The sequence below is a fragment of the Oncorhynchus mykiss genome, chromosome 17 (assembly GCF_057628025.1).
Source record: "Oncorhynchus mykiss isolate SJ-2025 chromosome 17, ASM5762802v1, whole genome shotgun sequence".
Classification (NCBI taxonomy): domain Eukaryota; kingdom Metazoa; phylum Chordata; class Actinopteri; order Salmoniformes; family Salmonidae; genus Oncorhynchus; species Oncorhynchus mykiss.
This window is the reverse complement of record NC_143038.1, coordinates 33,564,526-33,579,745: the sequence shown is the minus strand read 5'-3', so window position 1 is coordinate 33,579,745 and position 15,220 is coordinate 33,564,526. Positions and strand designations below refer to the sequence as shown.

The 15,220-nt window shown below is 39.2% G+C and overlaps 1 protein-coding gene and 1 pseudogene across 2 annotated transcripts; one reads left to right on the top strand and one right to left on the bottom strand.

The window, feature by feature from the left end:
* Positions 1–538: 538 nt before the first annotated feature.
* On the bottom strand, positions 539–3,659 carry LOC149975920 (protein B4-like; annotated as a pseudogene). Its single transcript, XR_016487889.1, has 2 exons — positions 3,548–3,659; positions 539–3,463 (listed from the first exon to the last, which is right to left on the bottom strand). The product of XR_016487889.1 is annotated as a protein B4-like (transcript).
* Positions 3,660–4,261: 602 nt separating this feature from the next.
* On the top strand, positions 4,262–14,527 carry LOC110494965 (uncharacterized). Its single transcript, XM_090205282.1, has 16 exons — positions 4,262–4,438; positions 4,793–4,819; positions 7,346–7,633; positions 7,904–8,182; positions 9,814–10,125; positions 10,267–10,323; positions 10,841–10,903; positions 11,073–11,093; positions 11,590–11,643; positions 11,834–11,890; positions 12,002–12,094; positions 12,255–12,311; positions 12,421–12,461; positions 12,954–13,020; positions 13,389–13,429; positions 13,671–14,527. Exons 1-16 carry the CDS (start codon positions 4,381–4,383, stop codon positions 13,761–13,763), a joined length of 1,608 nt encoding a protein of 535 aa, XP_090061408.1. The 5' UTR covers positions 4,262–4,380; the 3' UTR covers positions 13,764–14,527.
* The last annotated feature ends 693 nt before the right edge of the window (positions 14,528–15,220 follow it).

Sequence of the window (15,220 nt, the reverse complement as noted above, 5' to 3'; positions counted from 1 at the left end):
CCCCACCCACTTTGCCAAAGCACAGTCCCCACACCACTAGAGGGATATCTTCAACCACCAACTTACCATCCTGAGACAAGGCCGAGTATAGCCCACAAAGATCTCCGCCACGGCACAACCCAAGGGGGGGTGCCAACCTAGACAGGAAGATCACATCAGTGACTCAACCCACTCAAGTGACGCACCCCTCCTAGGGACGGCATGAAAGACCTCCAGTAAGCCAGTGACTCAGCCCCCGTAATAGGGTTAGAGGCAGAGAATCCCAGTGGAAAGAGGGGAACCGGCCGGGCAGAGACAGCAAGGGCAGTTCGTTGCTCCAGTGCCTTTCCTTTCACCTTCACACTCCTGGGCCAGACTACACTCAATCATATGACCCACTGAAGAGATGAGTCTTCAGTAAAGACTTAAAGGTTGAGACCGAGTTTGCGTCTCTCACATGGGTAGGCAGACCATTCCAGCTTTGCGCCAGTATCAAAAAGGAATTTCGGATCATTCTTACTTTCCTCAATTAAGTTGGAAAAATAGGATGATCGAGCAGCAGTAAGGGCTCTTCGATACTGCACGGTACTGTCTTTCCAAGCTAGTCGGAAGACTTCCAGTTTGGTGTGGCGCCATTTCCGTTCCAATTTTCTGGAAGCTTTCTTCAAAGCTCGGGTATTTTCTGTGTACCAGGGAGCTAGTTTCTTATGAGAAATGGTTTTAGTTTTTAGGGGTGCAACTGCATCTAGGGTATTGCGCAAGGTTAAATTGAGTTCCTCCGTTAGGTGGTTAACTGATTTTTGTCCTCTAACGTCCTTGGGTAGACAGAGGGAGTCTGGAAGGACATCAAGGAATCTTTGTGTTGTTTATGAATTTATAGCACGACTTTTGATGTTCCTTGGTTGGGGTCTGAGCAGATTATTTGTTGCAATTGCAAACGTAATAAAATGGTGGTCCGATAGTCCAGGATAAGATCCACAACATTTATTCCATGGGACAAAACTAGGTCCAGAGTATGACTGTGAGAGTGAGTAGGTCCAGAGACATGTTGGACAAAACCCACTGAGTCGATGATGGCTCCGAAAGCCTTTTGGAGTGGGTCTGTGGACTTTTCCATGTGAATATTAAAGTCACCAAAGATTAGAATATTATCTGCTATGACTGCAAGGTCCGATAGGAATTCAGGGAACTCAATGAGGAACGCTGTATATGGCCCAGGAGGCCTGTAAACAGTAGCTATAATATATATTTTTTTGTAAATTGAAATTTGCTATCGTAAATGTTAGCAACACCTCCGCCTTTGCGGGATGCAAAGGTCACTAGTGTAGCCAGGAGGTGAGGCCTCATTTAACACAGTAAATTGCCTTTGAAGTAAGGGATTTAACATTAAGTAGCCCTATTTTGAGATGTGAGGTATCATGATCTCTTTCAATAATGACAGGAATGGAGGAGGTCTTTATCCTAGTGAAATTGCTAAGGCAAACACCGCCATGTTTAGTTTTGCCCAACCTAGGTCGAGGCACAGACACGGTCTCAATGGGGATAGCTGAGCTGACTACACTGACTGTGCTAGTGGCAGACTCCACTAAGGTGGCAGGCTGGCTAACAGCCTGCTGCCTGGCCTGCAACCAGTTTCTGGTTGCCTACACTCAGGAAGGCTGCAATTTGGGCAGCATGCATGCCAAATGTACAGCTTGTTGTGTTGTGGCCATAGACATAATACATTGATTTTTTTGGAACCTCTTACCCTGGCATTTTGAGTGGAAACTCATGGGTACACTAGCAATGGCTGCCAGTTCTGATCTGAACTGGAACTGCCATCCATGGATGATATGTTGTTGGTTGCAGCTGTCTGTTTGCACATTTCAAAATACAAATCGTGAGAAAAACATAGTTTGGAAAGCAAATGTCTACTGCTGAAAATAGAAGACAGTCTGTAGAACCAATATCATTCTCAACTCCCATTTTTTTGTGACTAGCAGCACTATTTTTTTCAAAGTAGCTCATCCTGAGATGGGCTATTGCCAAGAGGAGCGCATTGGCCATCACCGTGAGTAGTAGCATATGGTGGCCTCATCATTACGTGAGTCAGTGTGCCACTGGAAATTGTATTTAATTGCCCAATGTAGTAATATATGAATAAAAAACACTATTCAAACAGGAAAGCTGTTTTAACCTCTTGAATCTAGGGGTCACTATTTTCATTTTTGTAAAAATAACGTACCCAAAGTAAATGGGCTATTTTGTCAGGACAAGATGCTAGAATATTCATATAATTGACAGCTGTGAGTATAACAGAACTGATATTGCAGGCGAAAGCCTGAGAAAAATCCAATCAGGAAGTGACTCTTATTTAGAAACCTCTGCGTTCCTATGCGTCCTTATTGAGCAGTGAATGAGATATCAACCAGATTCCTTTTTCTATGGCTTCCCAAATGTGTCTAGTGTCACAATACATAGGTTCAGGCTTTTATTTTGAAAAATTAGCCTGAACCATTGCGTCAGTGGTCAGCTGGAGTCTCTCAGAGTGTTTTGTGCGTGAGGGACAAATGCGGCCATTGTTTCTCTCTTTCCTACTAAGAAGCCATCTGTCCCAGTTGCTATATTATCGAATAGATATTTGAAAAACACCTTCGATATTATGGAGCTAATTTGGAATATTTTTCAGCTTTGTCGTGACCGCGATTTCCGGTCGAATTCTCAGCCAAAGTGAAAAACTAACAGAGTTATTTCGGCTACAAAAATAATATTTTTGGAAAAAAGGAACATTTGATATCTAACTGGGAGTCTTGTGAGTGAAAACATCCGAAGCTCATCAAAGGTAAACGATTGAATTTGATTGCTTTCCTGATTTTCGTGACCAGGTTGCTTGCTGCTAGCTAGGCATAATGTTGTTAGGCTATCGATAAACTTACACAAATGCTTGTCTTGCTTTGGCTGTAAAGCATATTTTCAAAATCTGAGATGACAGGGTGATTAACAAAAGGCTAAGCTGGGTTTCAATATATTTCACTTGTGATTTCATGAATATGAATATTTTCTAGTAATATTTATGTCCGTTGCGTTATGCTAATTAGTGTCAGTTGATGATTACGCTCCCAGATCCGGGATGGGTATTTACAACATTAACATACTCAATTACAATTTTTGGGAAGGAAAACCATTTCACTCATATTGTAAATTATAGGTCATATTTCATAGAAATCTGGAAACATTGGGCATTTACTTTAAGAAGATTTAGTCGTTTGCTATCGAGTTGATGTCCTCACCAACACCCCGCCCTCGATTCCTTTTTTCAGGGTCTTGCGTGTCATGTACTTCAACCTCACCAGGTCCACGGATTATTATTTCTCTGTTATGTAGCCGCGAATGGCCTGTGATGAGACGATTCGAGAGTCCAACTCCTTCAGCGCTTCATTAACCAACACCATCGTGGGTGGATGAAGAGGAGTTTTTCGTGCCACAGCAGGTGCTCTGCTGGTTTCTAACAATGAAATTGACAAATGTATCAACCGTAATCTAACCAAATAGCCTAAAATTAGGCTACTCAAATTGGCCTAAACCGCACATGGTTTTACAAACCCAATTTTAGCTTTTCCTGACACTTTTTCATATTTTTTGGGCACGTCAGAAAGTGAAGTTACTTCTTCGGAGGCTGCTGCTTTTTCTTTAGGTGGCATGATCAAACGGTTCATCTCAAAGTTAGGCTACATAAAAAAGTTAGTTTAAAAACAGCAACTGCATTCTCAGCCTACACACGTTCAATGTTATGCACCGCAGCAAAGCACACGGTTTACCTGAACAGGCGCTGACATTTAGGTACCAGTCAGAGCATTAAAGGTCAACTGATCAGTCCGAGTAGTGTGAACTCGCTTCTCTCCTCCGTTCCTTCCTTCCATCCTTTCCTTTCATATACTGCGCTTATCAGTTTACCTTCACTGCTCTGGCATGTTATTAAACGTGACTCACCAAACATAAATGAAATATGAAAACCCTTCTACATTTTAGAGATCATCAAACTCTCAACCACAAATGCAGGGTTTTTGTAGTTAAACATTGTGCAGCTGTTAAAAACTTAAAACAAAAGGTTGAAGATAAATATTTTAGTTTGTTGGTTTAAAAAATCAAATTATCGGCAATAATGATACAAAATAACATCTGTTAAAGACAGGTAGCTTTAGAACCTAAAAATAATTACAGATAAATTATTCTGAATGTTCAGCCTCCTTGTCCTCTGCAACATGACATTAGCCCATAGTTGTCATATGAGACATCTGTGGTTTTCCTGTGAACAAGCTCCACATCTGCATTTCTATTGAGACAACAGTTAATCTTTGTCCCAGTCACTACCACCATCTTCTGTGAAGTCAGACTAACAGTATGTATGTAGCTGTCTAGAAAATGACATTGTTCATCCCTGATATGGCTGGTCGGCTGTTTTTGCTCATCCTCCTTTTCGGTGAGTTATTTTTCCTTCCATCTGTTTGTGCTTCAGGATATTCCATTCTTCTTTCCCCTCTTTTAGTCTTTTACTTTAGGAACTCTTAATATTTCAACATGTTATGGTTATAATAAATGTGTCTTATTCCATTGATCATCCTATTGATTTATTATTTAATTTCTCTGTCATTATTTTACATGTCGTACAGATAAGAATGACCACTGCTTGATAACATGGTTGTGAATGCATTACAGACTGTTCTGCTTCGCCTGTTCTGCTTCGCCAGCTTGTGTAAAGTGATCCCATCTCATGTTTTCTTATTTTTCATAATGGCAAAAAGAGCATGATAATGACCCATTTTGTTATGTCTAGATACCTTCCAGTTCCTCAAAGCCAAAGGTCAGTATCATTATTATGGATTTAAAGCTGCAATATGTAACTTTTTTGGGCTACCAGACAAAACAACGGGTTACCAAAATATTCAAATAATGATTGACATATTTTCAATAATAACGTTATTTTGATTAATTTATTCATACGATTTCATCCTTCCACGAGATGCTGTATACACTGGCTATACAAAACATTAACATGACATAGACTGACCAGGAGAATCCAGGTGAAAGTAATGATCCTTATTAATGTCACTTGTTAAAGCCACTTAAATCAGTAAATAGATTAAGGGGAGGAGACAGGTTAAAGACATGGATTGTGTATGTGTCCTATTCAGAGGGGGAAAGGACAAGACACAATATTTAAGTGCCTTTGAACGAGGTATGGTAGAAGGTGCCAGAACTGCATCAGTGCTGGGTTTTTCACGCTCAACAGTTTTCTGTGTGTATCAAGAATGGTCCACCACCCTAAGGACATCCTGCCAACTCGACACATTGTTAAATCCATGGTCCGACTGTTTGGTATATTCAGTGTAATCCTGACACAAATCTAGGGTTGGTACCCAAGCCAGCTGGTCGATCCATGATGGCTGTCAACGTTCTTATTCCTTGCTTGCTAGCTAGGCAACTTCGTTTAAAACTGTCACGTCAAACAGTGCAGCCAGAATAACAGCAAAGAAGCTGTATTTGCATTTGTTTAAGCTGTTTTCTATATATTTTGGGGGATACATCCATAACAATGAGCTAATGACTCGATGTGAGATTTCGCCTGGCATAGAACATGTGCTCTCTCTCCAGGACATTATTCAGTGGAGCTATCCCGCTACAGTACACAGTTTACATAATCACTTCAAACTGAAGCTGGAATGACAGTAAACTAGCTGAATTTTGTGTTTTTCTATTGGCATTTATTTGAATATATCCATAGAAATGATACTGATTCATGACTTTGACTGGCTAAGAAAAGCTGCCAGACTCTCTCATCTTGACACATTCGTTCATTACTATGTGACAGCTGGAGATGATCAAAATTCAAGATTGAAAGAATGTTGCAAATGTCGGAGACAGACAGCAAGGTGAATAGAAATCTACACTGTTGAAAAACAAATGTCAGTCTAAAATAAATGGGATAAAATATCTAAATGCTTTTTACAGTAGAGATCAAGTTTATAAATTGCCTGGCTGGGCTGATGAGATAGTAGATTGAGCAGTCAAATGGAATAGTGAATAGACTATTTTTTTTTTGTGTTCGCAAAGACAAAAAATTGTCTATTCACTATTCCATTTGACTGCTCAATCCACTATGGTGACAGAACATGGGGGAGTTTTTCTAGAATTCCTACAAAAAAAGCCTCTATTTACATGTTGCATAAGAGTGCATCTCACACTACTTTTGGATTAAAATTGGAGTTTAAGGCTCGTATGAATGACCTGCTTAATATAATGTTTGTGTCATCATCGCAAATCAACTGCATTATACTTAAAAATAACATACTTCAACCAGTAAAATGTCTCTTTGGCTACGTCCTATGGCCATGTCAGTGAGTGTTTAGCATTCTAGCTAACAACTTGCTGCATCCAAAATAGTTATTTTACAAAGATCACAACAGAATATAATCTTAGTGACTGTTCAAGCAAGAATCAAAACATCATTGTCAGCGTAGGAAAGCCCCCCAAAAGTTATTTTGTTTAGAAGTAATAAAAACTAAATCTAGGCTATGTTGAATGGGCGCAGATGGAGTGGCTTTCTTACTGCAGCCAAGAGTCACGCGCATCTGTACGTGACATCAGTGTGTCGTTCACTGGAAAGTATGGAACACCATCTGGGTCTTTGCATTTCAAAAAAGATACACGTGAAATAACACTGTTTGATGCATCAAATAACAATATTTGAAGGGTCAAATCAGCTTGTTGACCAATCAGGACCTGGATATGACTGTACGTCACATAATCATTTAACACGTTTGTTACTTCTTTACGTAGTTATTACAGATTGATTACACTATCACTTGTATTTCATATGTCACAGTGATTCACCGATATGTGTGATGCTGGTAATGTTTTGTCTTGTGCACCTGCCGCTGCAGCACAAGCGCAGACACACCTCCCCAAGCTCTGGGACAGTTCTGGTCAGATAGAAATCCATCACTTCTGTTGTTTGGCTGTGCCCATTTAGCAACGTTCCAAAATGAGCATATGTCCTGGTGGAAGGATGAAAATAAAACACATTTACTCAGAACAATAATACGTCTTGAATGAAAGACAGGTCCTTAATCTTTTGTTTAAATGTTGGCAACCGTTTTACAAAAGCCAAATGGCCATCAAGGCCGAGGATTATTGTGTGATAACTCCCTCCTAAGGACTGTTCCTGGCACAGGCTCTCATTGTTTATTTATTACAATGTCTGAATTGTTTTTCTCTTTCAAACTCATGTAATATTATGTGGTACATTATCTGTATGAGTCGTTAAACATTGAAAATGAATTTATAATTCAATTTAAAAAGACACCCCATCATCTCTCTGATCTCACAGATCTTCCTCAGCCCAGTCTAACAGTGATTCCTGCAGTCATCAAAGAGAGAGACTCAGTTCAGCTGAACTGTCAGACTCCTCCATTTGTCTCTGAGTGTTACTTCAAAATGGCTGGGCAAGTGGAATTCACCCTTCCATCACCCTGTCAACAGACACTCACAGGAACACTACTGGTGAGGTGGACAGGTCAGAGTTCACCAGCTGAGGTCAAAATACAATGTCAGTACAGTGCTACAGGTTCACAGTTTAGATCCATATACAGTGAGCCTTCAACAGTCACAATTACGGGTAAGAAGATTATTTGAATGATTGTAAACAATGTACTGTTGTGCCATCATTACCATGTTCCTCTTGTGATATGTTATCATATTGTGTGTTGTCATAAACTGTTACATGAAGCAATCAGGCAATATATTATATCTCCTTAATTTCCCATACTGTCGCTGCATAAAGTAATTGACTCAAGATCATTAAGTCTGAAATAACAAGGAGGGATTAGACTCAGTAAATTTCTCAAAACCACTAAATGCTAAATGCTTAATTCCCCAATTCTCACAGACATTCCTCAGCTGACAGTGAGTTCTACAGTCATCAGAGAAACAGAATCAGTTCAGCTGAGTTGTGAGACTCCTCCATCTCTCCCTGTGTCTCACTGTTACTTCAACATAGAGGGGAAGAATCTTCCAGACTCATTGTGTACGCAGACAATAACAGGAACTGAGCTGCTCAAGAGGTCTGGTCCAACATTTCCAGCTGTGGTCAAAGTGACGTGTTACTATGCTGTAGGGAGGTCTCACACATCTCCTTTTAGTGACCCTGTCTCAGTCACTGTTCAGGGTAAGTAGGTGGTTTAAACAATGAGACACTTCACTGTTATACCGTATTAATTATGCTCTTTGTGAAAATGAGATCTTCTGTCGTATTTCCTAAACGTCTTCATTTCACATAATGATAGGATTTACTGTACTTTGTTTAAACATAAATGCTGACATAGTTGAACATTTTATTAATGGATTTTCCATACTGTTAGTATGTATGGATTATCTGTAATGTTTTTTTAAAAGCAACGTTCAAAGAGACCCACCTCCTCCCAGGCTGACAGTCAGTTCTACAGTCATCAGAGAGAGACTCAGTTCGGCTGAGCTGTCAGACTCCTCCATCTGGTTCTGTGTCTCAGTGTTACCTAAACCCTCACCCTGTACGAGGTCACTCACGGGGACTGAGTAGCTCTTGTGGGCAGGTCAAAGTTTATCTGTTGAGATCAATCTGAGATGTTTTTACACAGTAGAAACTCACTATACATCGACGCACAGTAGTTCTATCTCTCTTACTATTCTTGGTAAGAAATTATTATTCAGATTGTCTTAAATGATTCTGTTTAAATCACAATCTCATCCAATGTCATTTCAAAATGTTTGTTGTGAAGACAATAAATCCATAGAATATTTGAAATGTATGTGTCAAAAGTAGAGTTCTTAGATCCCACGCAAACAACCACAGAGAGGCCAAAGTACAATCTAAGGTTCTTTATAAACTCTGTTTACACCGTAATACACAGTATCACTACAGTCCTATTAGAAAAGTATAAATAGGCTGGGATTTAGGGCTGTAGGCTAACTAGAAGCAACGGGACAAACTAACACAGCGGTTGACTCCCGATTGGTGGCCAATGTTCATTCTGGTCCATCCGAGCAGGGTTTGTTCCTTCGGTTTTCCCCGAGCAGAATTAGTTCGGCTCTACCCGAACAGGGTTCGGCTCTTCCTCCTGAGCAGGGATCGTTAGTCGATGGCTGGTCTGGTAGTCAATTGCTGGTTTGGTGTTCAGTGGTAGGTCGCCTTCTGTCCCTCACTCTGCACCGGCCTGGCTGTGTATTAGAGTTGGGTGTAGCCTCTCAGCGGCGTCAAGCGTGTCCCCCGTGTCTGTAGTTGTGGGGGACAGAAAACATACAATTAGAGCATCACACTCACGTTCGAAACAAGCGCTTTCCTTTAGTAGTGTTTATAAAGAGCTTTGTGATTTGTGTCTTTCCCACTTCAGGCGACCAGCGGAAACGAGAAGCAAGTCGGTCGAGATGTCCCTGGTTCAGTTCCTTTTTAACTCTAGTTCTGGGGCGTGTTTAGCTATTTGTTTAGGGAGGGAGAAGGGGATAGAGAATCATCTCAATGTCAGTTTAGTCTGTGTTAATTTTTGGAATCACAGCACACCATACAAGCAAGCAAAATAGTCCATGCGATTCAATTTGATTCACACGTGAGAATGTAAGAAATTAAGTGAAAGGCAATTGTTGTAAATACACAGCACACACGATTGAATGGCACTCATAAATAGGCATGATATCAAATAAGACATGATGTTAGTTAATATAAAGAGAATGGCAGGGTCTAGTTTAGTAAGAGTGTCACTTGTGACATATACATTACATTCAAATAGAGTGATGCAAAACGGAATCTCTGTCCTTTCCTAACAGATCCAAAACCAGACATTACAATCAAATTTGATGAGGACTTCAAGATCATCTGTTTGATTCCTGGATCCGTCAGTCCTGACACCACCTGTAACCTGTATGTTGGAGAGGAGAGTCAGCCATCCTTCACAGCACCGATCAAGAAGAGAAAAGCCACCTCAGCATCCGGACAGCAGTTCTGTCAATTCACTCCAAAACATAGTGATCTGATCAGTCGTCTACAGTCAGTGAGGCGTAAGGAGGTGAGCTGTGACTACAGATTGAGCTCAGGACCAAACTCTCTCTCTCCACGCAGTGATGGGTACAGCTTTACAGGTGAGTCATAATCTAAACAAATCTATCAGTGCTGCAGGTCTTCATGATCTGACTGACTTTTATTTCAGCATCTTCTTAGTATGACTATGTTAATTCTGACCAACAAACTAAATACCACATTTCATTCCCAAATGATTTTAGATCTGGTGGGAGTTCACATCAGTGATCCAACAACTATACAGACACCTTCTATAGCAGGTAGACTACACATTTGTGCTTTTATAGTGGCACTGCTTTTATTTTTATAGCAAAGCAAGTTTCAGCAATAAGAATAGTTGTGTTAATGTGTAAATGAAGCTGTTCTGTTCGATAATGAAGCTGTTCTATAGATATGACACCAGCCTCAACACCAACGCCTGGGATCATCAGCACAAGTATAATGTCTGTGTTCATCTAGTCGAGTGTTTAGATCGTATCTATACTCTGTTAGGCTTCTGCTGTTAGATAACATGGTGACCTTATTCTAGGAAGCTGTCAACAACAATCAACACCTTATCTGTCCTGAAAGACTTGATCACCTTATGAATTGGTCTTATCATCTCTATAATGAGGAGAAATCTAATCTACCAGGGCAGGAAGCAATCTGTCCGTAGTGATTTTATAGTCCTACTTTTCCCACTTTGAAAAGATGGTATTTCAAAAGGCCAACAACACCATGATGATCATTAATACGATCATTCATAAAATGCTAATTTCATTAAATGTGTTTTCTCAGTGAGTTTGACTCCAGGTCCTAGATCTACTTTGCCGCCCAGCACGACAGTGAGTCCTACAGAAGGTGTGTTGGGCCTCTAAATGACCATCTCTGCAAATAGTAATTATACAGTCAAGAGTTTAGATTACGGGCCTGTAAAATTAAGTGACCCAAATGTGAATGTAAAACCTTATTCTTGTGTAATCATATTGCTTCCCACTATTTTCAACTGTTACTTGTACTTTTACCCCAGACACCACAGTGACAACAACCAGTAAGTAGATCCACCAATTTTAACTTAGTTTGCAAATACAATATCTTTGTTTACATTCATTCACTAAAGCTCTGACTGGTTAACTAATAGATGTATTCATAGCTGCTTGTAATTTCAGTCCAGATTTTGAACCACTTTTAGTCCATCTGATTTGTAGGTAATGTGTAGTGTACTTCTCTTCATGCATTTGAAAGACCTTAGATATTACATTCACTTTCATTTGTTCTTGTGTAATATGAGTAATATCTTCTCACCAGGTTTGACCTCCCCTTTGACCCCTAGCAGGGCAGTGAATCCTTCATCAGTTCTCCTAATCATCTTTATCTAGTTAGCAAACATAAGTAAAACAAATAGAGTAGCTTTATCTTCTCCATGTTTTGTTTTTCCACATCACAAATTTGCCTCATTACAAAAAGAGGTTGATATTTGATTGATTAAAATCAACCCATTTAGATGTATTTTTTATAATCAGATCCAATGATTTGCTTTGCATCAGGGTCGACTGTTTGCTGTACTTTGACCACTGACACCCCAGCGAGTCCAACTGAAAGTAAGTTTAGCCAATAGGTTTAATTTAGTTTGCTAAATATTTTTGTAAATTTAAGCATAAACCAATTTTTCAAATATAGCCAAATGTAAATTCAGTCAATGTAGTAGGATTAATCAAACAATTTGTCTCTTCTTAGAAATATTTACATAGCTTTGTTATTAAGTTGTCCTTCTCTCTTGCATGTGACCAGGAGGTCAAAGCTCCACAGAAAGTGAAGTGGAATCAAACAGTCAAGAAAGCATTCTGTGTAAGTATCCTTTTCTAGCTGTCTTTTCTCACATGAAAACAGAGCTGTGCACATTTTCTTAGAAGAACAAGAGCTAATGACCTCTCCTTATGTCATCATGTCACCAAATAGTGGGGCAATTATGGCAGGCAGTATTGGGTGTGGCTTCTGGAGTGGGCGTGTTCCTGGTAGGATTGACAGCTGTCTGTCTCTGCAGGAGGACCAGTGAGTACATTTGATTCTGCAAAACAAATCATTTGAAAATTTACCGTGCTAACATTAATGTAAGTGCCTTTGGCATGGGTTCATTTATCAACTCATTTTATCATATTGTATAGGTTAGACTATATTCAATGTAATTAATTTAGCCTCATTTGTTTTTCAGAGAAAACATGTTTTATGTTGTACAGACCTACAGCCAGACAGGATGATCACAGACAATGTATGTTCCAAACAAAATACATCAAACATACACACACATACGACATACAGAACTATATACACGCATGTACAAACACTGTAATCCCATTGTCATTGTGTTTCTGTTGTAGATGATTTGGTGTCTATGGGAGCGGTGAGCAGCGGAGTCATGGTGATTATTCTACATTACAGTGGAATCTGTACACATGTACCCTCTGACAGAGGAGGCTGGTGGGCTGAGTTATAGGAGGACAGGCTCATTGTAATGGCTGGAATGGAATTAATGGGACAGAGTCAAACACATTGAAACTACATGTTTGACTCCATTCCATTAATTCCATTTCAACAATTACAATGAGCCTGTCCTCCTATAACTCCTCTCACCAGCATCCTCTGCCCTCTGACTGTCGGATCTGAGGATCAAGACCTTAATGTTACATTAGTAGTGCTTCAACATATGAATGTTCAAAGTATCAAACTAACAGCTGTATTTATATGGTAATATTTATAATTACCATATTAAGATGGATTTATTATTTATATTTGTATTTTTATTTATTACCAAATAAGATGTTCTTCACCAGAAATAATTTCTTGATACATTAATTCATGTTAAACCTTGTAAATGTGTTTCTCTCATCTTCTCCCTCTTTCTCCACTACAGGTGGATTCAGGAGATGCTGGAATCGATTCTCAGATCACATCTGTACTGTCCACGTTCATGCCCTCAGGTTTGTCCCTCAGAACTCAGAACCATCTGCACGTGCACAGCTGCTGTACATGCTTAAACTTTGGGCCTAACCATATCAACCTTATCAAAACGCATATATAACATTTAAAACAGAAATGAATGTGTCAGAGCATCAGCAGTGTGAGAATAGAGCTGTAGATCTGCAGGGGGGTTTGAGACATGAGGAGAAGTGTGAAATGACATCAAGCCTTGTTACTTGCACTTCTTCTGTTTGGCTGTTAGTAACGCAAGAGGGCAAACTCGACTAAATAACACACATGCAATGTAGACATATAATATACACATGATCCCCCTCACACATACATACACAACCTCTTACTCATGGAATTGTCTCTCTGTGATGTGCAGGTCCCGTTGATGTGGATACACAGGCATTTGCAAATGAACATGTAAGTACAGCACAAATGTCCTATTCATTGTATTATATTATATTGTTATATTATTATAATTGTATATAGCATTGTTTTCACAGACAGGCTCACTCGAGGATAAAAGTATCTCTCTTTCTCTCACTGTGTTTTGACTTTCAGTTTAAGATTGGTCTTACATCCCCATAAAATACCCCTTATGAATTACAATTACTGTACTGTAGATTCAAAGCCCTAAACTGAATCTGTTTCTTTTCTCTAGTCTGATACGTACCATGTATACAGCTCAATCCCCGACAGACCAGCATCCTCAGCCCAGCCTGATGGGTTGTACAGCCTTCTGCAGACACACTGAAACTTCACCTCTGGCTTTCTGTATCTATGTCTCACACATTCTTTCTCTTTCTCACACGACATCTTTTATTATCACTCATCCAGTTACTGTAAATAAGTTGATTAACAGGTTATATTTCTACTGTATTACACATGGACAACTGATTTCTGTTACATGTCTATCCATAATACCTCTTACTGTGTTAATATTTATATTTTGAAGGGGTACGGGGCATACTCCCCTTTGAGCATTTTTCTTATTTCTTCTCCCTAGTAAATGCTAAATCTACTGTATTTAAGTATATTATGTTGACTGTTTGATACCTTCTTCCATAACAGTTGGATACAATTAATTTCCTATTGGGCAAAACATAATCCAAAACACAACCAAAACAAACTGCAAATGCATACAAACTCAAGTTTGTTGAGTCACAAGCTTAATGCATTTATTGGGTGCGAAAAATTTAGGACCAAAATACATAATGCTTGACTACTTTAATACACTATAAATGAATTTGTCCAAATACTTATGACTTCTTGAATTGGGGGGACTATTTACATAAAGTGCTTTTATATCTAAATGGTAAAACATACAATACCTTCAGAAAGTATTCACACCGCTTGACTTTTTCCAAATTTTGTTATGTTACAGCCTGAATTTAAAATGTATGAAATTGAGATTTTTTTTTATGTCCCTGGCCTACACACAATACAATGTAAAAAAAATGTCAATAAGTATTCAATTACTTTGTTATGGAAATCCCAAATAAATTGAATAATACATTGCATGGACTCACTCTGTGTGCAATAATAGTGTTTAACATGATTTTTATTGACTACCTCATCTCTGTGCCCCACACATACAATTATCTGTAAAGTCGGTCAGTCGCGTAGTGAATTTCAAGAGATTTAACCAAAAACAACAGGGTGGTTGTCTAATGCCTCACAAAGATGGAAACTATTGGTTAAAAAAACAGACATTGAATATCCCTTTGAGCAAGGTGAAGTTATTAATTACACATTGGATGGTGTATCAATATACCCACTCACAACAATAATACTGCCATCATTCATAACTTAGTTGCCGGAGAGGAAAAAACCCACTCAGAGATTTCACCATGATGCCCATGGTGACTTTAAAACAGTTACAGAGTTTAATGACTGTGATAGGAGAAAAGTGAGGATGGATCAACAACATTGTAGTTACTCTACCAAACTAACCTAAATGACGGAGTGAAAAGAAGGAAGCTTGTACCTGTTTGCAGCAAGGCACTAAAGTAATACTGCAAAAACTGTGGCAAAGCAATTAACTTTTTGTCCTGAATACAAAAAGTTATGTTTGGGGCAAATAGGATACAACACATTACTGAGTACCATTCTCCATATTTTCATGCACAGTGGTGGCTGCGTCTTGTTATGGGTATATTGTAATCATTAAGGGACTGGGGAGATTTTCAGGATAGAAAATAAATGTAATGG